Source organism: Myotis brandtii, unplaced genomic scaffold (assembly GCF_000412655.1).
Source record: "Myotis brandtii unplaced genomic scaffold, ASM41265v1 scaffold13, whole genome shotgun sequence".
Classification (NCBI taxonomy): Eukaryota; Metazoa; Chordata; class Mammalia; order Chiroptera; family Vespertilionidae; genus Myotis; species Myotis brandtii.
In genome coordinates, this window is record NW_005354595.1 from 2,392,911 (window position 1) to 2,420,374 (window position 27,464).

The 27,464-nt window shown below is 46.0% G+C and overlaps 1 protein-coding gene across 1 annotated transcript in view; it reads left to right on the top strand.

Moving 5' to 3' along the window:
• Nucleotides 1–27,464, top strand: part of EPB41L4B (erythrocyte membrane protein band 4.1 like 4B) — a gene marked incomplete at its 5' end in the record, with an annotated part of 112,829 nt that overhangs the window by 67,736 nt on the left and 17,629 nt on the right. The window contains 6 exons of the mRNA XM_014534454.1: nucleotides 10,810–11,039; nucleotides 13,060–13,178; nucleotides 18,818–18,943; nucleotides 19,750–19,817; nucleotides 21,811–21,909; nucleotides 25,572–25,758. Coding sequence (XP_014389940.1) covers nucleotides 10,810–11,039; nucleotides 13,060–13,178; nucleotides 18,818–18,943; nucleotides 19,750–19,817; nucleotides 21,811–21,909; nucleotides 25,572–25,758 — 829 coding nt within the window. The remainder of the gene's footprint in view (nucleotides 1–10,809; nucleotides 11,040–13,059; nucleotides 13,179–18,817; nucleotides 18,944–19,749; nucleotides 19,818–21,810; nucleotides 21,910–25,571; nucleotides 25,759–27,464) is intronic.

Here is a 27,464-nt window from a genome sequence, read left to right on the forward strand (position 1 = left end):
CACTCAGCTTCTGGGAACTCTGTGCCCTTGGCTTCTGTGGTGTCTGATTCTCCGGCCCTGGGACTTTTTCTTCGGTCTTTGTATCTCCTGTCATCCTCTGAACTATTGCTCTTTCCCAGGAGTCCCTCCTCTGCCCACAGCTCTCCTCACTGTCATGTCTACCTGGGTCTTCTCATCCCATCGTGACTTTATGGTGCTGCCGACACTGAAACCATTCTCTCTCCCTCAGACTAGACTGACATTTCAACTTGTATATTCCAAGTACACCGCAAAGTCCACATGCCAAAAATTAGCATTTCTCCTCTCTTACCAAAAGGGAAAAAAAAGTTTACCCCAGTTCTCTCTTTTTTACCCACGGTAAGAACTTATATATCATTGGCATCTCCTCTTCCTGTCGCCACGCGTATCCAGGCAGCCCTCTCCTTGGTATTTTGTTCAGCCGCCCTCTCTCTTTGCCGCTGACCTTGATCTTTCCTCTGGCTGCGAGGTGCTCTTCCTGATCTCCCTGACTCTGATCTCTCCTGACAAGCGCGTTCTCCTCACAGCCCCCCGAGAGAGCTTTCTGAAACACCATCTGATGGTGTCATTTCGTTGCTTGACATCCGCCAGGGTTCTCCATCGCCCATGGGACGAAGCCCAAGGCCTTCTCTGTGGAATCCCCCTGCTCTAGCTAGCATAGTTCCCATTCCTCACCCTCCTGTTTAAGCTCCTGCAGCTCCACACTGCGTGTAGTTCCTGACATTCACCATACCCTGCTGTCACTCCCATCTGTGCCTTTGCAAACACTTCCTTCTGCCGAGAATGCTGTCACTCCCCTCCCCTTTGCCCAACTCCTGCTCATACTCACGTTTCCACTCAGCCTCGGTCTCCCAGGGATCCTGACTGCCCCCAGCTCTGCAAACTGGGTTAGTGCCTGTACTCCATCCCACTGTCCCCACCCTCATATATATCAGTGGCGCACTTTGTATCGACACTGCCTCTGAGTCTCATCCTGGGGCCTGTACACAGCTCTTAATTAAGTCTGACTTTGTGCCACCTCCACCTTTGTTCCCCAGTGCCTGATGGGTAACAGGTGCTCCATGAATGTCTGTTCAGCAAATTAATGATTTCACATTCACTCTAAAGGAAACATCGAACCGGCGAACAGACAGTTCATATGTCATCTCTGAGCTGGTCCAAAGGTATCTGAGCAACTGTACCCAGTGTGGGGCATCACATTTGGAGTAGGACATTGACCACCACACATGTTCTGGCTTCAGTCTCATCATCTGAATAGCATTCACTGTGTCTGTGGTGTTCTCCTTTGAGGCATTGAGGTCATGTTGAATGTCACTGCCTGGTAGAAAACAGTCCAGCTTCGGTATCCTGGAGTCCCAGGTAGAGTGACATTGACCTATGGTCATATACAGGCGCCGACAACCACACATGTGCTTTGCACTCTACATACGTCACTTCACTTGATCCCCTGACCACTCTGAGGTCAGTGGTGTCCTTTTCACACATGGGAAGCTCAGGCTTAGAGTTTAACCAAGCAGCTTGCACATGGTCCCAGAGCCAGTAGGTGGTACGTCAGATTTCTGACTCCAAAGCCTGTATCCTCCACATCTGCTCTGACCTCTAATCATCCTGCCATTTGGGACCTCGTCGACCCCCATCTCCATGAGACTATTAGATGAATTCACTACACAGAAGTCTAGTTACTAACTAGGAAGACACCACCACCAGCAGTCTCATCTGTACCCCTTGTATGCCATTGGTCTAGTAAACTTTGTCCATCACCTTTGCCAATGAGCTAATAACCCCGTTACTCCCCTCTTCCTGTATCCCCCACCCAGATGTCTAGGAACCCTTCACACCTCCCCAACTCTCCCAGCAACCTAGTAGGCCTGCCCATGCAGGCATTCATTCAACAACAGTCCCCTTTCTCAGGAGCAGAGGTTGAGCGTTATTTTCTTAATGAACTACTTGTTTCAGATGATCCACTGCTTCCTCCTGGAGATCTCACAAACTACTCATTTCTTCTGGAGTATCACCCATTACCAAAACCAAGCTCAGTATTCCACACCAGGGTTCGCTTTTTGCATCTTAGAAACTCAGGTACTTACTGGTCTTGCATCATCTATTATTTTTCTGAGATCCCTCAGAATATCTCACAGTGAACTGACAGTGTTGTCCAATGGATGTAATTCATATGGACTGGAAGTCTTGAAGTCATACCAGGTAATTAGCTTGGCCTTCAAAACTCTCTTGCCTGTTTCGTTTCTTGGTCTACCATTTCCGCTGAAAATGATTTTCATTAAAGTGAAGACGAAGGAATAAGGACATTGCAGGAGTCCTTCGTTTTTCTTGCCTGTTAATATCACGCCATCTTTCCAGGTCAATGAGTCCAGCCTCCTGGGTCCTGCTCTGAACACAGCTAATAGATCGTTTTTGTTGCCCTTGACTTTCCAGCTTTTAAAGGGCCCTTTAAGATCTGAGCTCATCAGAGAACTCCCTGAGCAGCTGTATTGATCCCTTTGGATCAATATTTCCCAAACTTAGCTCTGACTTAATTGCCCGAATCTTCCAAAATTAACCCGGTGAATACCTTAAATAGAGCTAGGATGATTTGGCTTCTGCCATTTTGGTACAGAAGGCTACAGACAGATGCCAAGACAAGGCACAAGCGGGCAGAGATAGAGAAAAAGCAACCGGCTGCTAACAGCAGGAGAGACCCTTTGTAGAGGAAAGGTGGCACATTTTAAGAATCCCCTCGGGTATCTCCAAGGTGAAACAAATCTGAAATCGGCATTCAGCTGAGCCTCAGCAAAAGAAGAAATCCTCAGTAATTCTGCAAATAGGTCCATTTCCCCCCAAATTGGGGAACCAACACGTCGTTTGGACAGCTTACTAAAAATTGAGTGGTCGGGGTGAGACCTAAGAACCTCCATTGTAACAGTCATCCCAGGAGAGTCAGGTGGGCAGGGGCAGGGCCTCACTTTGGAAAAGCACAGTTTCCTATCTGGTTAGGTTTGCTCTTGTTTAATGGCTCGATTTTTAACTAAATAGAGGCCAACTTTTTTTTTTTTTGTAAGTAGGCATGATGTTTAAAAGTAAATGGGTGACCATCACAGTTCTCAGATGTTCGTGGTGGGTTGAAATGAGAGATGTGACATTGAGTCTCATCCCAGGAATGTAGTTAATGTTGAATCCTGAGATGGCTTTGCATTGCTGAGGCCAAGTAGGTTGGCTTCCACCTCTCGTCATTTTCCTACAAAAGGCATGAAGGTTCCTGCTGCAGTCCCTCCTTTTCCTCTTCCCTTCACATGCTGCAACCATCTGGACTACATCAAGCTTTCTGCCCTGATCCCTGACCAAGTCTTCTGTTTTCCTGCCACATCACTCCTTTTGAAAAGAGACAAACTTACATTTGGATTATTGTTTTTAACAAGGTAGGAAAGTTCATGTACATCATCTATCAGTTTTGAAATATAGGCCACATAGGACAATCAATATGCCATGAAAGCATACTTTTTCATTTAAATTATAATTTTTGTATAAAAGGTAAGATTCATCTGGGATTGTTCTGAATAAAATAAATATAATTTTTAAAAAGTAAATGGACATCTTCGCAAGCAGCTGGATCTTTCTGCTCAGTATGGTTTTGCACATCTTCAGGTTCACGGTGAAGCAGAAGAATGTGAGAATTCCAGTGGTTCTCTTATGGCTTTAATTTCATTATAACCTCCCTCCCCCAAGTCTACCTAACCGAGTCTATGTCACTGTTCTGCTCTCCTCCGGATGCAAGGGGCTAGGGACCTTCTAATGATGGAGAAGGTTGTGCATGGGCACACCCCAGTCTACCAACCCAGGGCAGGATTCAGGCCCATGTGGGGAAACAGGTGGAAGTTTGCAGAAGCAAAATGACAGGACATTGCGAGCTGATGAGAGGACTGTGGACTCCGGTGTGGAGGTCTGGTTTTGTTCTCTGACAAGTGAAGTATGGACCCTTGAGCATCTCACATGGTTTGAATCCCAACTGTGCACTCACTTGGCCAGTTTCTTCTTCCCCTCATTTTTCTCATCTAAAAGAGACTTTAGCTCAGCTGGCTTGACTCAGTGGTTGAGCATCAACCTATGAACCTGGAAGTCACAGTTGAACTCCTGGTCAGAGCACATGCCCAGGTTATGGGCTAGATCCCCAGTGTGGGTGGGGTGTGGCAGGAGGCAGCCGATCAATGATTCTCATCATCAATGTTTCTATCTCTCCCTCCCTCTCCCTTCCTTTCTGAAATCAATAAAAATATGTTTAAAAATAAATAAATAAATGGGAATTTAACAATATCTATTTAGGGGAATTCAATGACAGGTGTATGTGTGGTGCTTTGCACAATGGTTGATACTACCTGACAGCAATTTTTAGTGGGCTTTTTTTAATTTTAATTTTAATTTTTTTAGATTTAAGGCCTTAGCAGTCCATGTGGTAAGAAATAGGACAAGGAGACTCAAAGTAGCTCAAGGAATGGTATCTCCCCTGGGTGGATAGGTTGCGATGTACAGTCTAATTTTAGCAATGGACGGGGTGCTTGGTTCCAAAGGAAAGAGATGGAAGAGGGTTAACACAATACATAAAAACATGTCTCTGAAACGCTAACAAGCTCAGAGCAGAAACACCATGGGGGTCTTTTGAAAGGGGATTAAAAGCAATGGAAGTGGTATTTCTGTCGGAGAATTCCAGGCAGGGTGCGGACAGTGCTCTCCCACCTGCACAAGGCAGGATCGGCGGGGGGTGGGGGGCGGGCCCTGGGGAGACCACTGAGAATCCGTTCTGTGGGCACAATTGGGACTCAGAAGTTTGGGGAATTGCAACGAAGCGTCCACTCGGTTCCCGACCTGCCCCGACTTGGGACTTCACCTTATACAAAACGGAGGAACCGGTTAGCTATTTGGAGACTACATAGAAAGTACTAATGGGAACTGCTGTGCTTTTTAACTTTTTTTAGTAGGTAATACAGACAGTGGTAAAAATTCAAGCAAAGACACCTGAAAGTTACTTTTCCTCTCCACCCTCTTATTCCCTGGTTCTCTAGTTCTTCCCAGAGTCAGCCTTTCTTCTTGTCAATCAGAGCAATTCTGGGTAGAAAGCACATGTGTTTATTTAACCAATCAATATTGATGGGCATTTAGGCCTCCTTGAGTCTCTAAAATTATGATTTTTCTGCCATCCTTGTACATTCTGTTTTATGCACTTGAACAAACCTATCTGTAGACTAAATTCCCTACAGGTAGAGACTTGGGTCAAAAGGTTTGTGCATATTTAACTTGGATATTGTCTAATGAAATTTCCCTCCAAAGACATTCTCCCTGATTATGCCGCCCCCACCCCAGCGATTTGACAGGGCTTCTGGGACCCCGCAGCAAGCAAGCTCCTAGCCTTAGCTGACTTTTTGAACCTTTGTTAGTCTGATAGGTAAAAACCACATTAATCGCATTTCTCTACAAGCAAGGTTGTACACCCCCTTCCTCTTCTTGAAGGCCATTGGTTGCTTGTTTTCTCTGAACTATCTAGAACCTTTATCCTTGAGTCCTGCTCTTTCATAAAGATCAGGCTGATGAAGTGGAATTAATGATGTCATCTTAGCCTTTTTAACAGTGAAGAAAGGGAAGGCTAGGAAAAGTTGATATTTATGAAACATTTTTCTTTTTTATTTCAGAGAGGAAGGGAGAGGGAGAGAGACATAGAAACAGTAATGATGAGCCCTAGCTGGTTTTGCTCAGTAGATAGAGCATCAGCCTGCGGACTGAAGGATCCCAGGTTCGATTCCAGCCAAGGGCACATGCCTGGGTTGCGGGCTTGATCCCCAGTAGGGGGCATGCAGGAGGCAGCCAATCAATGATTTTCTCTCATCATTGAATTTTCTCTCTCTCCCTCTCCCTTTCTCTCTGAAATCAATAAAAAAAAAATTTTTTTTTAAAGAAACATCAATGATGGGAGATAATCATTGAATGGCTGCCTCCTGCACGCTCCCTACTGGGGACCAAGCCTGCATCCTAGGCATGTGCCCTTGACTGGGATTGAATCCAGGACCCTTCAGTCTGTAGGCCGGCGCTCTATCCACTGAGCCAAACCAGCTAGGGCTACCAGACGTTTTTTGAAAGCAGCTGTCCGGAAGTTTAGGTAACCATCAGTGGGATACCAGGCCATGGAAATAGAAAGTGGGCAGCATCAAAATAGCCAGGATGAAGGAATTGATTTCTAACATCTGATTCCTTTTCTTTTGGGGGCTTATTGAGAACTTTCCACTCCGACTTCTTAAATACCCACCTCGACATTGTGAATTTCCCCGGTGCATTTGACCAGGGAAGGACGAATTTACTTTTAGGTACAATTAAAATTCTAATGTATCGGATATAAAAGCACAGGCACATCCCAAGACTCAGCAGTGGCATTATTGGAGGAAAGGCTGCAGAAGTTAAAACACCAGAAGGGCTGTCGTCTCGACAATCCACTAAAAAAGGGGGTTAGGATAATTAGAGGAACATCCCGTAGGCATGTTGTAAGGAACCCACAGAAACCTGCCTAATCATCCCCAACTGAATGGGAATGGCCTCAGCATCCACTTTCTGCAGCTGAGACCTCCGGAGCAAGAGGTGTTGCTGTGCCTACGGCCCCACCAGCACCATCCGGGGCTGCATAATGGACCTTATACCTATATTAAAGGCAATTAAACAAGCCCTTAAAATACAGCTTCAGAGGCTTGCGGGATGGTTATAATGGAAGCTTCTGAAAAACCTACCCGAATTGGGGAGCAGAGAGGGAGCCTTTGAGATTTTCAAGCATTCATGAAAACCAAAATAGATTATCCCTCTGGCTCACCTCAAAAACACGAACCCAGCGTTCAGCTCCTGCTCCTGCTCATACTGGTATCTTGTGCCATTAGAATGTCTAAAACCTGCCCTTCACAGAGCACGCAATGTATGCATTGAACCTGAGCATCTTTCTGGAATGAATGATACTTCCATTCATTTGGGTGAGTTAGGTAGTGTCTGCAGGGTGGAAGAATAACACTCATCTGGTGCCCGAGTCTACAATAGCTCTTTCAAAATGCAAGGGATGATAAAGGACTGGCTCTTGAAACATTATTTTACACACTAGCAGCTGCACTTGATGGAAATGATGACTTTTTCTCCCTGTTCCTTGAGGGCTCCCGTATGATACTGTGTGGGGATGCATTTCATATGATACTGTGTGGGGATGCATTTAAAGCAGTGGCTAGAGGCAAGTTAATGCTGCTAACTTGGGGGGGAAATCTTCATTTAAGGCACAGAGTGGGCACTGGGATGCAAAAATACGAACCCCTCCCCCAAATCTGCAATAAATCAAGAAGGGAAAGCACCGTTAGATTAATTGGAAGTGAATGGCATAAAGGAAAACAACTATATTTGTGTCCGTATTTTTTTCAAGGCAGAAAACAGTGAATAAAATCTTAGTCATAAGCCTCAGGGCAAAAATGAACTCATAAAATATTTATTCTTTGGACTCGGATGCTGAAATTCATCTGGCATGGTGAAAACCCTAGATCTCACCACGAACTTGGAGAGCCCTTCCCTGTGGCTTCCCAGTGCCTCGAGCACAATCAGGAAGCGCCTGTGGCAATGAGCAAGAATGAGATCAAGGTAAAATGGGTTTTCCAGCTGCAAGTGTTTAAGGCCTGCTATCTGTTGACGACCATTCATTGAAACCATGGATAGCAGTTTCGCCCAAGGAAAATTCCGGACTCCAAGATGGAGGTGCACTTCCTGTCTGGCTCACGCAGGACACTCAGTTACCACGGAACCCTAAAGGCTCCCGTGGCTCCGTAAGATGTGACACATTTTACTCTGCAGTTTTGCAATGACGAGAATGTAACGGGAAGGCAACCTGGGGGATTGGAGAGCAAGGTGAAGCGTTTATGAGTACACTTGCTAAGGTTAGCCTGGGAGAATTAAAATTGAATGCATGAGGACAGTCATTCAATAAATATGTACTCTGCATCTACACTGTGCCAGTACCGTAACCGGCCCAGCAATAGACGCTGAGAAGAGGCCTCTCTGGCCCCAGGTAGAGATTCAGACATCACCTGTGTGAACACTAGACTTAGTGCCGAGTTCCGTGCTAGGAAAATGTCTTCAAAGAAGTACAAATGGGAAAAGTTCTCTTTTGCCAATTAGTAGTCTATAGAAAGACATCTAAACCATGCCCGAAAAGTGTCATCTTGACCTTTTCAGACAGGAGAAAAAGTGAGGTAGGGCATCTTTCCTCTCTAGTTGCTCTTTTAAAAAAATAAATAAATAGAACCACTAAGTTGCTGTAAGAAATCATCCCTAATTAATAGACCTAACATGTGTAATGTGTAATGTGTCATATTCCTAAGATGCTTACACAATTTTCTTCTCAAACGCATTATGGAAAAAGTACAGCTTTCAAATATACTTTCTGCTTGCTGCCACTGAATTTAATAAGAGCTTGTAGCAATATGTTGGTCTAATGGTCCATTCTGTTTAGTCTCCACTAAATAAAAATTGAAATAAGTGACAGGTGTCCTGGAAACCATACCGAGCAAATGCACCTTGCCCTTGCTCTCAGCAGGACATGGCAGAGATCAAATTACTTCATTGAGCTGTAGTTCCTGGCATATAAATGCTTAATAAATGTTTGTCCAAATATGCAGTGTCTGGGGCCCAGATAAGTGAAATGAGTCACCTCGGGTCACGTAGCTAAGTGGCAGTAAAACCAAAGCTAAGTGCCAGCCAGCGTTCTTTTCACGTCATGATACTGCTGCTTCTGTCCACGTGGCAATACAGTGCCTCTTAGCACTTGAGAGAGCACAGGGCTCCAGAGTCAGGTTTCTTGGGTTCAAATCCCAGCTCTGCCATTTACTAGCTGTATGGCTTTGGAAAGTTAACTAGTCTCTCTTCCTTTTTTTTTTTTTCCTTAAATTCTCACCTGAGGATATGTTTACTGATTTTTTAGAGAGAGGAAGAGGAAAAGAGAGAGAGAGAGACCAGGGATTGACCCTGCAACCTAGGTATGCACCCTGACTGGGAATCGAACCTGCAACCTTTTGGTGCAGGAGATGACGCTCCAACCAACTGAGCCACCCAGCCAGGGATCTCCTTCCTTTCTGTTATCTGTAAAATAAAGAAAACAATACCTGTCCCTTCTTCCAATGATTGTTGGGAGGTTAAATGCATTCATAGATGGCACAGTGCTGGGCACTTCAAAAAAACTGAGCGGTGGGTGTTTTTCTCTGTGAGTGTTTGGAGAGCGTGATTACTGCGCTAGTGTTCAGTGCGGGGGAGGAAGGGGTGGTGCTGGCTGACACCACCTGCTGTAAAAACACGGTGTTTGCGCGGATTCTGCTGAGCGTCCCGGTTGGAGAGCCACAGTTCCAGGCTAATGGGCTGCTGTGTGGGCGAGTGGCGGTGCTCCCGAACGTTTCCTCATCCTTGGCACACAGAACATGACGTATTTGTGTAGCAGCCGAGTAAGCAGACGAGGCTGCTTAAGGCTCCAGGCTCCCTGGTTCTGTCCACTTGCCTGAGGACCGAAAGAATAAATGGTTCCACCCGCCTGCCACCCTTCTGAGGCCCGTCCATGGGAAGCAGCTCTACTGAGGTCTTTGTCAGCATCTCCCTGCTGCTTTAGTTCTGACTAGGCGTACGGAGACGTCCCCACTGTGAGCTCCAAGTAACGAGGAGCCGGTGTGCCCCCAGCAGGCTCCTCTGGAAGGTGTTGGGGGCACGTGTGTGGCTGTGCGGGCTGTTCCTGCCTCCCGGGACCCTGCTGTGAAGCTGGCAGGTGCCATGGGCAGGTGAAAGGGTCGCCCTGCACACAGTGAGTGTGCAGTAAGCCATCCCAAGAAGATGCCAGCAACTGCCTCACCAACTGCATGTTCCCAGGCAGAAAACTGAAGCTCAGAGCGACTGTCCATGATTCCTCCCAAGGCTGGGGTAGAACTAAGACGGGAACCCAAGTGTTTCAACAACAACTCGGTGTGCTTCTTGCTGCCTGCTTTGTGGCCTCCATGGGGAGGGTGGATATCATTGGAGAAGGGAGGTTGGTCTGTGACTCCCAGAAGCCAAAGTCACCCCTTCTTCCACATTCTTCCACACATGCGCACAATGTGAGACCGTCCTGAGCAAGGCCTCCAGGAGCAGCCAGGGTGGGTCAGAGGGAGGAGAGGCGAGGAGGGCTGTTAGGAATCTGTGTTTGAGGCAGTCTACGTGGGAGATGACATGGGCTTCCATAAGGCAATATTGGGAAGAAGCACGGTGAGGCTGATGGGGAGGAAGGGAGAGGGGACTCCAAGACTTCTAGTTTGTCATTATGATCGTGTAGAGCAACCATTGGAATTAAAAGATGTCACAGCAGTAACATCAACAGGTGCTGTCTGCACGGTGAGGCTGATGGGGAGGAAGGGAGAGGGACTCCAAGACTTCTAGTTTGTCATTATGATCGTGTTATACGACAGTTGACAAATTGTTTTTTTTATCCTTGCTTTTCATTTCTTCCTTCCTGTTTAGAGAACATCTTTTTTAACAGAAATTATTTCATTTCAAAGTTGAGAATTTTGCTAAGGTTGAAGGTCTCCGATGTATACAAATTCCCACTTTCTGCTTTTTCTTGGAGAGCAACGTTGCCCTTCTGTCCTGTTCTACAATAACCCTGTGGATCTGTTGAACTGCTTTCTCTTGTTTTTCTCCTGCTTTGAGAACTTCTTTTAAAGTACGCACAGGAACATGAAGGCATTTTGCTTCTCTAAATACTGACTTTGACACCCTCCACAGCTACCCGCTCCCTTCCCCAGGGCTCAGCAGCTCAGACCGGCTACCCTTCGGCATCGAGGAGAACGGGGGCACGCCATTCACTACCAAAGCTTCGGGGAGGCACCACCACCAGCACCACCACCAGCACCAGCACCAGCACCAGCACCACGCAAACTATGGCCTCTCGCTGACCCTGGAGAACAAGGAGGGGCCTTTGAGGTCCCCAAACTCCAGCAGTAAATCCCTTACAAGTGAGTAGGGGTCAGGGACCGGGGTGGGGTAGTGGGAGGGATGCTACAGGGCATGGCTGGCTTCCATGCATCCCCAAGACAGACCCTGCAGGTGCAGCGTGCAACGGGGCTAATGTCAGCGCTGTGTTACTGGGTCTGGGCCTTGAGCAATTAGGTAGGAGCGAGGTAGGGAGTATGGTTTACCAGGAAGCTGATTTCATTACAAGGTGACAATCCTCTCTCCTCCTGCTCATTCCTTAGCCCATCTCTGCTTCATCCGTCTCCAGCACAGGCTCAAGGCGACGGAAAGAGAAAGAGGGGAGTGAGGTGGCTAGAATCTCTGCTTTCCTAATTTCAGGAAAACCCATTCTAGCCCCTTTCTGACATCCCTCTTCTGAGAGCAAGGTGACCTCAGATCCCAGGGAGAGAAGTTACGGAAATGGAGAATAAGCCATTAGAAACATTTTTAGCAATTTAAAGGTGATTTTATAGCTGTTAAAGCTTTAAAAATGTGGGCTTGGGTTTTGTATGTCTATTTTTTTATTTTTCTAGAATTCACTTTTATTATATTTTATCTAAGAATTGGTCTGTGACATCTAGGTGTGAGGAACTGATTCTTTATCATATACGGTTTTAAAAAGCACTGAGGTAGGGGCAAGCATCAAGAGGCGGCAATTCCCAGGCTCACTATCCAGCCAAATCTCCTCTTGGATCCCTGGTTTTCTCAGCTGTGAAATGGGGTAGAGGGTGTCCACATGGATGGCCAAGGAACCTTCCAGCGCTGACATTTTGGGAGTCTGTGAGCTGGTGAAAAGAAAGAGCCATTGCGCCTTCACTCGTTGGCCACAAGGAACAATTCCCGGTTGGCTAAGCCGGGAATGGGAACTCATCATTCCCTTGGTGTTGAAGAATCAGAACTCCCTCCCGTCATCACTATCCACACTGCCCTTGCCCTAGGCCGTGGCATCTTTTTGTATCTGGATAACTGTTACAGCCCCTTCAGGGGCACCCCCTCTAGTGCACCCCCTCTCCAGGTTGTAGCTGCCGAAGCAGGAGCTCTCACCAGGTAGCTCTGACCAAATGCCTAAGACCATCCCACGGTTCCTCCCTGTCCTGCAATAAAGCCCATACGTCTAAGCGTGGCCACACACAGACCTTCACAGCCTGGCCCCTGCCGAGGTCGCCAGCCTTCCCTCCACTCACTATGCTCCAGCCACCACTCTGCTCTCACCACGCATTGTGCTGTTTCCCAGGTCAGGCCTTTGCACCTGCTGTCCTCTGCCTGGTGACCTCCTACACATCCCTCAGGAACTGGCTCAGATGTCGTCAGTGAAAGCATCTCTAACACCCCTCCCTGATTCCTAGCTGTGGAGTACCTTCTCTCTCACTCCTGGAGCAATTAAATAAGCCTTTTATTATTCTCATTTGGAGTTGTCTGCACATGCATCTGCCTCATTCATCTCTCTATTCCAGCTCCCCAGACCTAAATGACAGAGAATACTTGGCACAAGTTTTAGTGTGTAATGAATATCACATATTTAACGTCATGTGTTAATGGGTAAATACTAGCTAGTGGGAGGGGTGGTAGAACTAATCCAAAGCAGTAGAGAAATAAAAATCAATGAATTTGACTTTAGAATCATAACCTGGTTTTTAAGGGCACATCCATATAGGCCTGTTAGCTTGAACACTAATCTTTCCAATTTGCATAGCGCTTTACCATTAATAAAGCATTTGTACATGCAGAACCTCATTTCATATTTGCAACAATTTTGAAAGGTAAATAATTTTATTTTCAATGTAAAATGGCACAAAATCTCAGAGAGGTCAAGTGATTCACCCAGGCCACTCAGCTCATATATGAGGGAGTTAGGCCTTGGAACCTTGACCTTAGATGTTCTCACACCCCGTCAACTAGTTGTATTCAAGGGATGCAAGCTGCCAGAGGAGGAGGCAGGCAGAAAAGGTGCTGGCAGTGGGGCTCTGGAAGCATCTTTTACCGTCTAGCTTTTCCTCATTCGTTCCCTTTTGTCTCTTACAGAACTGACTCCAGGAGCACCTGCCCTGTTCAATGAGGCGGCCACGCATCTAAAGAAGCTGGAACTGGACACTGTGAAGGCTCCTGGACCCTGGCCTGCTCTGCACATCAACATCAATAAGGTACCGAGGACCAGAACCAGGCAATGAGCGTGGACCTGGGGCTCACGTCAGACCTCTGATGATTACCCTGGCCTGCCTCCTAGACCTGGTGCCTTTGGCTTGAAGGGGTTTCTCCTCGGGCTTTCCTGATGTTTCTGCTCAGCGTGTCTGAGGAGCAAATATTCACTTACATCCTTTTTGGGTGACTTACCGAGTGAGGCATTGCCCTCAGTGCTGAGGCCAGCAGGCTGGATCTATTAGTGTCTCTCCCTCCTTCTAATAGAAGGATCCGCAAGCGAAGAGTCCTCACTCTGCTCTTCCCATTTTTACCCCTCTGTATTAGTCTGCTCATGCTGCTATAACAAAACACCATAGACCAGGTGCCTTAAACAACAGACATTTATTTCTCACAGTTCTGGAGGCTGGGATTAGGGAGTCCAAGATTGAGGCACTGGCTGATTTGTTTCCTGGTGAGGGCTCTCTTCCTGGTTTGCAGAAGGTCACCTTCTTGCTGTGTCCCCATTTGCCAGGGGGGAAAAATCTTCTTTTTCTCTTCCTCTTCTTATAAAGTCACTCATCCCATCATGAAGTCCTCACCTCATGACCTCATCTATATCTAATTACTTCCCAAACGACTCATCTCCAAATACCATCACATTGGGGGTCAGGGCTTCAACATGTGAATTTTTTTTTGAGGGGGGGTACACAGTTTGGCCCATGCCATTTCCTCTCTCTCTCTCCAACTGTGCCTATAGTAGATGATCAGTAACTATTTGCTGATGGAAAGAAAGGGAGGCTTGAAGGAGGGAGGGAGGGACAGGGCAGAAGCCAAGCTCTCTTTTGGTTAGATCTGTTCTTATCCAACTGCACAGCCTTGTAAAAATCTAATTTTATGTTAGAACTATAGACTGTCAGGGCTGGATTTGATCTATTATTTAGTTCAACCTTCTCAACATCAAACCAGAGGGAGGGAAATTACTTTCTCAAGGTCACACAGCAGGGGCTGAATCTATGCACCCCCGATGCCTGATCTGTTGCCCTTTGTACTCCGATATGGTTCTTTCTTTTCTTCCCCAGGTTTCTCAGTTTCCGGCCTTGTGGCATTTGGGGCTGTTATTTCTTTGTTGAGAGGGGCTGTCCTGTGTATTGTAGGATGATTGCAGGCCTGGCCTGGACCCACCAGATGCCAGTACCACCCCCATCCAGGTGTTGAAACTAAATTGTCTCCAGACTTTGCCAATTGTTTCTTGAAAGGTCACATCGCTCCCAGTTGAGAGCTGCTTTTGTCAGAATATTTTACTCTTTTAAAGTCCCCAAAGGAATAGTCTTCGTCATTCCTGGGTCACTTCTTCCACTCTAATGCTTAGCTCTGCTCTTTTATAAGAAGGAATTTGGAAGACCTGACTTGGGAAACGCCCCTTTTCTGGTGAGCATGGGAAGGTTATACCTCCTGTCTGGGCTGTTCTTCCACCCTAGCCAGCCCTCCAGTCTACAGTAGACTTCAGAGCTTCTCAGAAGACCCTCACTCCCTTGCACTCCTCCTCCCCCCACAGGGCAGCCTGAAGTCCTTCTGTTCCTTAATGGGATCCCAACCTCAAGCCCCCCCTCATCCACTTTTCTTTTTTTTAAATATTTTTTTATTGCTTTCAGAGAGGAAGGGAGAGGGAGAGAGAGATAGAAGCATCAATGAGAGAGAATCATTGATTGGCCTGACCGGGAATCAAACAGTGACCTCCTGGTTCATAGGTCGATGCTCAACTGGCTGGGCCACTTTTCTTTTGTACTGTGCTCCCTGTTGGCTAGCTGGAGAGAATTCCTCCTGCGGGATGACACTCATTCATTCAAGCAACAACTCTTTATTGAGCAGGCCCATACCAGGTGCTGGGGAGTCAATCCAGTGCATCGTGTGCCCTCTAGACTTGTCCTTCTCTGTCTCTTGGTTTTCAACTTTTCTGAAGCACTCGACACATTAAATGTTTTCACGGGGGTTTACCCAGAGTTTGACAGAACCCAAACATGTTTTGTGAGGAAGTATAGCATATAATATCAGGGAACTCAGAAGCGGTATGTAACTTGTCATCATCATGAGTGTTGGTGGGAAATGGACAACAGTGGCTTGCTCTGGGTTAAGGCAAAGCTGAGACAGCTGTGACTTAAGTTTTTCCCTGAAGCTCAAACTATATATAATGCCTCTCTTTTCTCTCCCACTTGAAGAAATACCTCAGTAAGCAGGCAGGCTAGAATGATGTCAGATAACCTTGACTTTGTCCTATCACATAAGCAAGGTATATTATTACTTCACACTATGATTTTTATCATTAATAAAGCATTCCTTGCAACAGACCTTACAACTTATATGATACCACAACTGGGACCAGTGGCTTCGATGACTCTTAAAGTTTTTTCCAGCCTCAATGATCAAGAATCTACTGATTCTTCTAAGGTTTGGAGAAGTACCTGTTCTTGATTTAATGGTGAGGAGACATTTTCATTGCTCAGTTCCAAAGTAGTACCTAAAATTATCATAAGAAGTTAAATCTCATGAGATTTCAAATGTGTGAACAATTCGTGTCAATAATTTAAAAATGCACCTGATCATTTATCCCCATTGCCATCCCCAAACAGATGGACCTTTTCTAATGACCAAGTCCAAGTGTCATTCCTCTGTATGTTTTGAAGTCTGCATTTCTATATCAAACAATAAATCATCTGTCCACAGTTCAAATTGAATGTAAAATACAAACTCTGATCATGCAGAAGAGAAAGCACAACATTCTCGGAGCCATCCTCCAGGCTGGGATATGGTCCTATTGCAATCCAGATGCTTATCCCCCCTGAAGATGCCTTTTATGCAAACATGTTCACATAATGATACTCGAATTTTCCAAAATTTATATTGGCCTCCGTCTGAGTCAAATCAGAGAGCTGAACAGTAGCTCTTGCTTTGTCCAGATCAAACAGGAACAAGCCAGCTTGAATTTTATGTCTAAAAAGAATTACTAAATTCAAGGGGGGGAAAAAAATCAATGCTGGATCCTCATTCTTTTCTTATTTTAGCAGCATTCAATTTTTTTTAAGTAGGTCTTCGGTCACGACTTTGAGTATAACTATGTCCCCTTAAGCAGTTGTCAAAAACCTCAAATGGGCTTTGGAACCAATTTAATTTCTGTTTCCCAGCATATCATTCCCCCAAAGTAAATCTAATTTAAAAAGTAACTCTTTGCACACCAGGGAAGACACCATTCTGGCAGTAAACACTGTATCTAACAGGATTTAGAAACACATGATGCATCATCCTAAAGGTGTACTGTAAATCTCATCTTTCAAAACACATAAGTTACTTCATTTGCTGTTTGGAAACTGCTAAGTCTCTTAGGATAATGATTCCAAATGAGTCCATTTTCTTTATATCCAACTTGACGGCTTAAGATCATTAGTGTCCTCATGTCTGATGTTCTTTTTTAGTTATATTTTCTTTTCTAACCAAAGAATCTACCATGAAAGTGCCATTCATATCTTATTTTCTCACTTGATCCTCATAATAACCTTATGAAGAAAGAAACTGAAACTCAGAGAGGTTAAGGGAAGCCAGTGTGGTGGAGTGGTCAGGGCTCCAGCCTTGGGGTCACCTAATTCTGGGTGTGAATCTTTGCTCTTCTTGGAACTTACTGTGTGACCTTGGGCAAGTGACTTACTTTCTTTTTTTCTTCTCATCTATAAAATGGGGATAGTGATTGTATCTACCCCCACACGTGATGGTTAAATGAGAAAATGCAATAAGATATACAAAAGAAATGCTTGGTCAGTACCTTGCCCATTATAAGCTCTTGGTAAATGTTATCATTTTCTTTTTGTTATCATCATCATCATCATCAGCAGCAGCAGCAGCAGCAGCAGCAGCAGCTTTTGTTTATGGTGCTAGTAAGGGAAAAAGCTGAGATTCAAATCCAGGTCTTCTGTCACTGCTTATCTCGCTGTTACATGAGATTGCTGAGTTCTGCTTCGTCTACCAAATGCTCCTCTATGCATTTGGAGGTCCCATGGAGACACTCTTTTCTGTGCCCTCTTTTCTTTAATAAATGATGTCAACCAGCCAATTGCACAATAATTCCTCCAGGGATTCCATGATGTTCCATAGGACTTTTGAGTTAGAGAGTGAGATTAATTTTGGAACTTGCAGAATTTGAGGCCTTTAGAACATTTTGTTCTTGCCCTGGCCCATTGTGGCTGACAGGCCACATTATGTCCTGCTATCACAAAATCGACTTTTAGCAATCATGTGCCCTTGTATCTTTCTTATGAAATACATCTCTTCTAATAATAACTATATGATGCCGAGGCCGGTTTGGCTCAGTGGACGGAGCATCGGCCTGCGGACTGGGGGGTCCCGGGTTCGATTCCGGTCGGGGGCGTGTGCCTTGGTTGCGGGCACATCCCCGGTGGGGGGTGTGCGGGAGGCGGCTGATCGATGTTTCTCTCTCATCGATGTTTCTATAATAATAATAATAATAACTATATGTCATTATGATCTTCCTCAGCAGGTGTTTATTGAGCATGTGCTATGTGCTCAGTGGAATATGCAATGACCACAATAGACATGGTTAACAATAAGACATGATTTCCCTGCATGTAATATGTATGCCATCCAAGAGGATATGCATAAGCATTTTTAATAGTTATATAACTATCATTCTGTACATTTTAATAAATATAATAGTCACCAAGCCCATGATTTCAGATATTATTGCTTAGGACACCTACTTAAACTAGGTAGTTCCAGGGTAATCCCATTTAACTGGATCATATGAATTATAGGTGCATGTTCAGTTAGTTCATGGGAAATGGCAGACATAGTAAGTTATGGAAGAAGTCTGAGACACTCTACAATGAGGTAGCATAGATACAAATTTCTCATTGTGAATCACGTTTTTCATCAGGATTTATTGAAAACATACCAATGAATATTTTATACTCTTTCCTTTGACCCAACGAGCCACAGAATTGAATCGTTATATGTAAAAGGTAGCAGTTTTGGGGGAAATAGCACTGCACTAAGATATAGGAGACTCGAAGCTTGAGTCCTGGACCTGCCTGCTGGTGTAGCTACAGGGCTCTCAAAGAACCTCCTCTCTTTGAACCTTCACCCCATCTTCTTCTTTTTTTAATTGTTATTTATTGATGAGAGAGAGAGAGAGAGAGAGAGAGAGAGAGAGAGAGAGAGAACACAAGGAGAGGGAGAGATGGTGAGGGTGGGGATAAAGAGAGAAACATCTATTTTGTTCCACTTATTTGGGCATTCATTGGTTTCTTATTGTACTCTAGGACCCTGTGTTGGTCATGGCCCTGTAGGGATCAAACCTGCAACCTTGGTGTATATGGATGATGCTCTAACCAACTAAGCTACCCGACCAGGGCTCACCCTGTCTTCTGGCTCATGTGCTCCCTAATGCATCCTCTCCCTGCTTCACATGAGAATGAGAGGAAGGGCTTGTCAAATCTTTGCACATAGTAAAAGCACTGGTTATGAATATAAGGCTTTGGTGATACACGTCTTTATATGTTTAAGTCTGTGTTGTTTGCAATTATGATTAAAGGAAAGGTTAATCTGTATGTTTTCCTTTTCCTTTGCATCCAATCTGTTGCATTTTGGCTCGTCACAGGTTGAAGAAAAAAAAGTTTCTGAGAAGACTCTTCAGACCCCACTGTTGCCTTCCCCTGTGGCTGATCACGTGAAGTGTAACATTTTGAAAGCCCAGTTGGAGAATGCTTCCCGAGTGAGTGCCCAGGTGTGTGGAGCGCATGCATCCCTTTGATTTCACACGACCGAAGTTCCTCCAGGCCCGAGAGAAGAATGAGGTACTCTAGGACCCTGTGTCGGTCATGGTCCAGTCAGGAGACAGGAGCCACACCTGTCATGTGCAGAGAGATTTTAATATAAGGAGTTATTAAATGGTTACAGTTATTAATCGGGTAAGTGAATCGGCCAGCTCCGTAGGTCGTGACGGGTATGAGGGCCGCAGATGGCTGCATCTCCCATTGCCTTCTAGCGTGCGTCCAGCTGGCATGGCTGTCTGGGGGGTGTCTTTCCTCCCCCACTGTTCTTGGTGGGATTCACCAGAGGGAGGGGGACAAAGCTTCTATCAAAATCATCTGACACAGTTCCTCCCAGGCTGTTATGCTTATGTGAAAGAACAGATCCCAAAATGCTTTATGAGCTGTTAAGTGCTGCGTGGTTATAGAGCTGATTGTTATTCCTGATCTAAACTGCGAGGTGGGGGTTCAACTGTGGGTTTGGCTTTTCGCACACCATCCTTTTCTCATTCAAGCATGAGCTGGCGCATAGCAGGTGCTCAATAAACAAGCATTGATTGCTTTTGAATGATGAGGCGTTAATCCCCATGATGGGAATGACTCAAGGAGACAGTTTTTTTGTTGTTAACTTACATAAACACCAGAGAATATTTGTTATTGACTGAGTACTTGATGAACTACCGCCTCGATCCACCTTCACATTTCTATAATCCATTGAGTGTAGGAGACGTGAGAACAGGTTCGCATGCTAAGACATTCACCTGCCTGTTTTCTTTCACAGGCTGGAAAAGAGGAATCAACGTTTGTAAATATCAATAAGAAATCCAGTCTTCAGGACGCTAATGTAAGGTCTGTTGCTTCTTGTTTGAATGGGGAAACAATATTCTCTGTATCATCAACATGATCCTGAAAACATTGCTCATGAGGGTTTTGCTAAGAAAATCAGAGAGGAAGAAGAAAACTGGGTGAATGGGAGCCTGGCAAGATAGGAAAAAAGAAAAAAGACTGGCTTACACGACTTCATTTGAGCCTCAAAAATGCTGCTTATCCCCAGTTTTAATATTGCTACCTGCGATGCTAACAGAGAAATCACTTTGAGTTGCTTCTCAAGTGTAGAGATCTGACCTTGTCATTCCCCTTAAAGACTCCACTTTGCTCTCAGGGTGCCATCCAGATTCGACCATTGCAAAAATGCCTGAAAGCCTTCCCCTAAAATTGCTGTTTTGAATGGGGCCTATTGGTTATCTGGCATATTTTATTGAGGAAAGGTAAAAGTGAAATTTAATTTTTACCATGTTTACATATGCATTTGAATTAAAATGTTTTAGAGCAAGTCTTAAAGGTATTCTGATTATGCATCTTTCACATTAACTACTCTACGGTTCTTTATCTTTAAATACATATATTCCATAATATGGCTACAAGATTACTTGGAAGTAAGTAAAAATCGGTTATCCACAGGTTTCTCTTTACTCATTTTACTAGTAAATCCTGGTAATGCATCAAACCCTGATATTGGGGATGGGTGTCTTGGGCAGGGAAATTTTATGTGGTACCCCAATTACACTCAGTTCCTACTTGCTATATTTTCTTTATTAGGATATTTTTTTGTTTTTGGATTTTCTATGGAATTTTTTTAAAAATTATATTTAATTAGTAGAGTAGAGAGGAGGAAAAAATGATTATCTTAACTATTATTTTTATTAAGGTATAAATTAACAGAAAGCAATCCCCCTACAGCTAAAACAAGGCCATACAAATTTTTGTTGGGGTTGTTCTGTTTTGCTTTAGTTTCTTTCTTTATTTATTTTTAAATTTTAGTTGACATACCATGCTCTATTAATTTCAGCTGTGCAGTATAGTGATTTGACATTTATATGCCTTATGAAGTGATCACCACGCTAGGTCTAGTAACCATCACTGTACAAAGGTAGTATGATACTAGTGGCCTGGTGCACGGATTTGTGCACATTGAAAGGAAATTAATTTGAAGAAATATTTTAATATCGCTATTCGCCCTTTCTCTATAATAGAAGTGTCAACCAAATTCACGATCGACAATGACAGATCGAAACACAGGTGTGGAATTGGCACCAGCGAGAGCTTTATATATATCGTGCATGTGCAAGTCAACATTTATTTTTAAACTAGTGACCCGGTGCACGGATTCGTGCACATTGAAAGGAAATTAATTGGAAGGTGGCCAGTGGGGCAGGACTGGGTGAGACAGGCCGGACATGCCCTGGAGCCAACCTCCCGTGGTCCCTCCCTGGCGTCTGTGGAGTGAGCAGGGTCCCTCCAGCAGGTGGGGTCCCTCAGCCTGGCGATTGGGCTGAACCAGCTCTCCAACATCCCCTGAGGGGTCCCAGAGTGGGAGAGGGCACTCTGCAAAGTTGCTGTCGTACAGGGTGTGGAATGCAAATGCAAGTGTGCAGTAAACCAGACTCGGGCTGACAGTGTCCCAGCAACAACATAACCGCGAGGCCCCACGAGGAATCCGGCTCCCTCCTCTCTGGTTTCGGGGTGCGTCACCTGAGAACCACCGCTGCCAAGTCAGTGCAGCTCAGCAGCTTCTACATTGAGTGTCTGCCCCCTGGTGGTCAGTGCACATCATAGCAACAGGTGGGATGGTGGAAGGGACACTTTGCATATTAGCCTTTTATATATAGAGATTATTCCCTCTATTGCCTATGGTATACATTGCATCCCCGGGACTTATTTTATAACTGGAAGTTTGTGCCTCTAAATTCCCCTCACCTTTTCGCACATCCCCCCTAAACCCCTCTTTTCTGGCAACCACATTATTCTATGTGTGTATTTTTTTTTTTTGGTCTATCTCTAGAAGTCCTATTCCTATACGTGTGGAAATGGCCCAGCCAGCAGTGGAAAAGCCGGAAATCAAGCCTCCCCGAGTGAGGAAGTTAACAAGGCAATACAGTTTGTGAGTTCTTACTGCAAATTTCTCAGATATTACAACAAGGGTGATGCTAAATGTTCAGTCATGAATGCTTCTTAACCCTTCACATCAGTCCCAAAGACCCATCCCCAAAATACAGTTAATTTCCAGGTTAGGTCATAACAAGACCAGACCTTCCTCCCTGAAAACACTACAGAGTTGGCATCTATATTCATTATAAAATGCTGTGAACAAATTACTACAAAACTTAGTGGCTTAATTAAAACAATCTGCGTGGCTGGTGTGGCTCAGTGGTTGAGTGTCCACCTATGGATCAGGAGGTCAGGGTTCGATTCCCGATCAGGGCACATGACTGGGTTTTGGGCTTGACCCCCAGGAGGAGGCATACAGGAGGCAGCCGATCGATGATTCTCTCTCATCATTGATGCTTCTATCTTTCTCCCTCTCCCTTCCTCTCTGAAATCAATAAAAATATATTTAAAAAACAAAACAACAATAACAAAACAATCTGCCTTTATTGTCTCCCAGTTTCTATGAGTTGGGAGACCAGCCAGGGTTTCGCTGGTCAAGGTCTCTCACAGGCTTTTCGAGGTACCATGGGGAAGAACAAAATGACTTTGATCATTGCCATCTGAGGACTTGCAATTTAGTAGAGGGAAAGGCAGATTACAAATAATTGTAATCCAAAGAATACCGGTAATGCTGTAGTAAGGGTGGCGATGGTCTTCGTAATAGTAGCTGTACTGACCCAATGGCATTTTTCATTTCTTGACCTTGGCTGTGGCACCAGGCCTGGTCAGTGAGCTGCGGGGGGGCCTTTGGATGCAATGGAGACCTTGTGAGGCTCCTGGAATCAGAAAGGCTCCTGGTGGAGGCCTGGCTAGTTTACTGCTGGAAGCTCTTGGGGAAGTTAGTCTATGATCCTCTCTTTCTTCCTCTGTAAAATGGGTGAGATCATACCTACCTCTGAGGAATTTTGTGAGGGTGGTTAACATGAGTTAATGCGGGTAAACCTCCTAGCCGGTGACCTGGCCACAGGATAAATTAGTCCCCGTTCCTTTCTTCTCAAGGACCTGAAAGCTTCTGAGAAAAAGCCAAGTTTAAGGGGGCCTACCCTGAGTGCACAGCCTAGGACAGGGAGTAAGGGGATCCGGCTCTCAACCAGCTGTCTCAGGCCTGCCACCTTGTGGAAAGAAGGAGGAGGAGGGCAGACACTTCCCACCTCATTATCCCTCCATAGAAACTTCTGGGCAGTATGAGCAGCTGTATTTCCTAAGAAAGCCCAAACGAGTAAGACTCAGATAATTAACAGCCGTAATGCTCTCTGGGGGACAAATTAAACCTTGAAAAATCTGCTTCCCTGAGGATACGGCTGGCAGGATTAGCCTGGCCTTTTACATTTTGAAATTTAAAATGTTGCTGTCAGCCACTGGGGATGTGTAATCATGTTGGAAACAATGACTGATACGTGGCCTGGAAGAAGAGAATTTAACCAACTCACCAGATTGCCTCCTTTAAGCCTAGCACGTTTAGAAAGTGACAAGCTGCTTTATCTTCTCCAGAAATGTAACTTAACTGTTTCTTTAAACATAGTGTGAAAGTCCAAAGAGAAGTAACCAATTCCCTAGAATCGCTCCATCAAAAATAATCAATGTTCCCGTTTGATGACTTACTTTAGACATTTCTCTATGCGTGCTTCGTGTCAAAATAGGGGGAAAAATCATTTTGAAGAAAACAGTGCTGCACATAAAATTTTACTTATTAAAGTGTTGTTTCGTGAATTTAATATGAATTTACCTCCAAGCTGAGGTAAAACTGAAAGACTTGATGAACTTTAGATACATGTTTCTTTGCTAAGTTAAGACAAAAGGTTGTTTTAAGAAATTAAGAATTTGGAGTCTTTTTCCACTTGAGGCAGTATCCATTTACTTCCTGCTCCGAAAGATGAGCTGTTTTTTAAATGGCTTTTTATGTAAAACTAAATAATAGCTATGCTTTTCAGGTTACAATTTTTCTAATGAGATAATAAGAAATTTTAATCCCACTCTTCCACTTAACTAGCAGTGTGACTTGGGCAAGTAATTTCAATCACAATACAGGGTGGTTGTGAAAATTAAATGAGCTAATGATGTAACTGATCTGACTTAGTTCATCAGCAGGAATCCAAACTCATGGTGTCATTAAGTTTCCTACTTAGTTGTTCAAACCCTACCTGTCCTCCCTTTTTTATAGTAAGTCCCAAGTCCTCCTCTTGCGGCTTCTCCATTCACAGAATGACCTCAGATCCCCAGAGCCCTCCTCAGTCTGTCCCACCCACACTGCAGCCATGTCCCTCAGCCACGTTTCCCACGAGGCCCTCGGCTCTGCTGAGGCCATCATGCGGGACCTTACACGGGCCACACTGGTGCCCTCTGGTCATCACATTGGTGCCCACTGGTCATGGGTCTTGTATCTACCCTCTTGGAGAGCCTTAGGGAAAGTCTGTCAGGGTTCCCAAGACTACTGTCACCTTTGATGACTCACTGGAGGAGTCACAGAATCCAGAAAAGCTGTTCTCCTCAAAGCGAGGGTCGATTAGAGAGGATGCAGAGTAAAACAGCAAAGGGAAAAGGTGCATAGAGTGGAGTCCAGCAAGTCCAGGCACAAGCTGCCAGGCGTCCTCTCCAGAGGAGTCCCCTGGGCAGTGCTCAAGTCTCCCAGCAACAGCGTGTGACACACACATGAAGTGCTGCCAACCAGAGCTCGCTCCAGACTTGGCATCCAGCGTTTGTATTAAGGGTCACTCATGTGACTGACCTTAGCTACCCAGTCTCCAGCGCCCCAGAGGTCAAATCCATACAGTGTGACCCCCAACCCCAGGCATTCATACAAACACAGGCATTCGCCATAAATCACATTGAGAGCAGGCACTACCTGGCATGGCTTAAGATGTCAGGTACAAAGACGCTCTGATGAGGCAGGATCTTCCAAGGGCCCAGAGGGCCCCCCGGGGCTTGTCAGTGACCAGTGGTTCATTTGGAGCAGGCAGGGTTTGTTTTGATTATCCCTGGCCCTCCGAGTTAGCCATTTACTGCTCAGGCAGCAGCCTGATTGGCATTAGGCGTTTGGGGCCTTGTGTTTATTTCTCTACGTTTGAGAAAATGTTGTCCATACTAAGAACGGGGGATGGATGCTGCTGCTCTGGTCCTGTGCCGGGATGATCCGACCTGGGGATGAGCCCAGCTGGCACTTGGACTTCCGCACCCTCGTGGTGACGAGGTCCCTAGGTCAACTTCATCCGGCCAGGAAGCAGAACAGGCGCTACCAGGGGAGAAAGCAGTTGGGTACCATTACTGCTGGGGCTGATGAAAAAGTTTTGGGCATCGATAGTGGTGATGATTACACAGCATTGCGAATGTATTTATGCCACTGCATTGTACACTTACAAATAGATAAAATAATATTATGTTATGTATACTCTTTCCTTAAAAAACTTATTTGAATCCCTCGGCAAGTGCCAGAAAATCCAGCCCAGATTAGCTTTGGCAAAAATGTCAGTGTACTGGGTCCTGTAAGCGGGGCCTCTGTTTAGGGGACCCCCCACCCCCACCCAGGCATCCTCGACCCCCTGCCCGCCCTTCCTCTCCTCCCCACAGCCTGCTTCTTATTGTAATGAGCAGAGCTTCATGTGCTTTTAGCAACCGCAGTGATGAAGACGACCTCCCTCCGGAGCTGGCCGAGGCAGTCGGCATCACCACCACCACCACCACCACCACCACCACCACGGCCGCCGCCGCCACGCAGGTCTCGGCACCACTGGCGTCCCCCAAGGTCCACAAAGTCAGCTCGCCTCAGAACTCAGAAGGCAAGAGCCCGCTGTCCCCAGGGGCCAAGGTACGTGGGAAAAGCAAGCCGCTCTTGCTGGGGATTCGGTAGAAATGAAGTGTGCGGCATCCGTGTGCATTTCCGTTTGCATCACCAACGCTTGTAAAAGCTTTGCACTGTAAAACAACCTCACCACCAAAGCATGGGTTTTTTTTCTATAACTGTTCCCAAAAGATAGGCTATGAGAGACAAGTAGTATACTATAAAACCACGCGCACCGTACTGTAAGGGAAATTCAATAAGAGATTTTTGAAGGCAATTTTGAATTTAGAATATCATCGCTACACAGACTGTTCATTGGAAAGATAGAACGCAAGAAATGGGCTTTCCTCCCACAGCGGAAAATTGGGAGGAGTAACATGTAGAGGTATCCCCATCGCAAGCCTTATGTCGGAGAGCCTGTGCAAACAGTGCCCCCATGGGGAGGAATGGTTTTCTATTCGATGGTTTGAAATGTCAGGGTATTGCCAGCGATGCGAACGGGCCGTGACAAAGCCCTCACACAGCCTTTCTCTTGGTTCCCTTGGAGTGACCCCTAGCTGTGGTCACTTCAGCCTCTGGTCCAAATACGGTCGAACCTATTGCTCCCCAAGCAGATGCTGAGCCAGCGGGGGCTTGGCCCGTGGGCCCCTCTGAGGAGTGGTGTGTGCACGGGGTGGGGGCCTGAAGGCAAGGCCAGAGCCCCGGACTGTGGCTGCTTGAAATGAGCTGTCACTCTGCAGCCCTGGTTTCTCCGAGCCTCAGTTCCCTCCTCCTGAAAATGGGACTCATCTCGGCCACCCTGCCCAGCTCCTGGGCTAGCTGCGGGTCCAGTGGAGGTTAAAGTGCAAACCGGGTGCCGAGGGCCTCCGCAGCATCGAGGTCACGACTCCTGGTAACATCTAGGTCCCAAGGTCCGGGCCCACATCCTGTGTGACCAGCGCCAGTCTCTCACTGGGTCCCTGCCCAGGTTTGCTGGGGTACTTTCGCCTTCCTCCACAGGAGCCTGGCTGGACCTCTCAGCCAGGGACCCCCCCCCAGACCACAGCTCCTGCTTTTCTGTAGCTCACCTCCTGGCATCTGCACTGGGGTTCTCCCCTGCTGTGTGGAGTCCCCCGTGCCGCGTTGCCGGAAGGGTGGGCACAGGCGCCTATGGTGTATCCCACACCCTGGTTGAAACCAAGTGAAAACATTTGCAAAACAGACAGGAGTTCCGTGGGGATGGGGGCAACATCCTAGCAGAGGCCACTGGCTCCCTCTCCTGGCGGTCTCTGACCTGAGGGTCCTGCTTGTGCCAAGTTGATGGGGCTTATTATTTCCCCCCCACACACCCCCCACAAAGGGCCTCAAGGTCCCCCACGCTGCTGAGACCCCAGGACAAGAGGAAAAAAAGTTTTCTCCAGAAACGAACATGATGGTCAGAGCTACCCCTCTTGCACTGTAAGGATCTTCCTCATTATGGTGCAGATGAATTCAGCTCCTGAGGCCGTGGCCCGCTGGGTCCAGGATGGGGTCTTTGCTCTGTCTGTATACAGCCCGCCCCCCGCCCCGCCCCAAATGCCAGTCAAAGAGCACTCAGAGCCTTTCAGAAACATTGCAGCTTCAAAATCAAAGGCAGTTCTCCAGCCTGCACCTGCTTCTACTCATCAAGGTTTCAGGAAGAAATCAGGGTTTGGTCCTAACATTTTGTTCACTGTCGAGCGAGAGTTGGGGTGGGGGTTGGCTTGATCATGAGG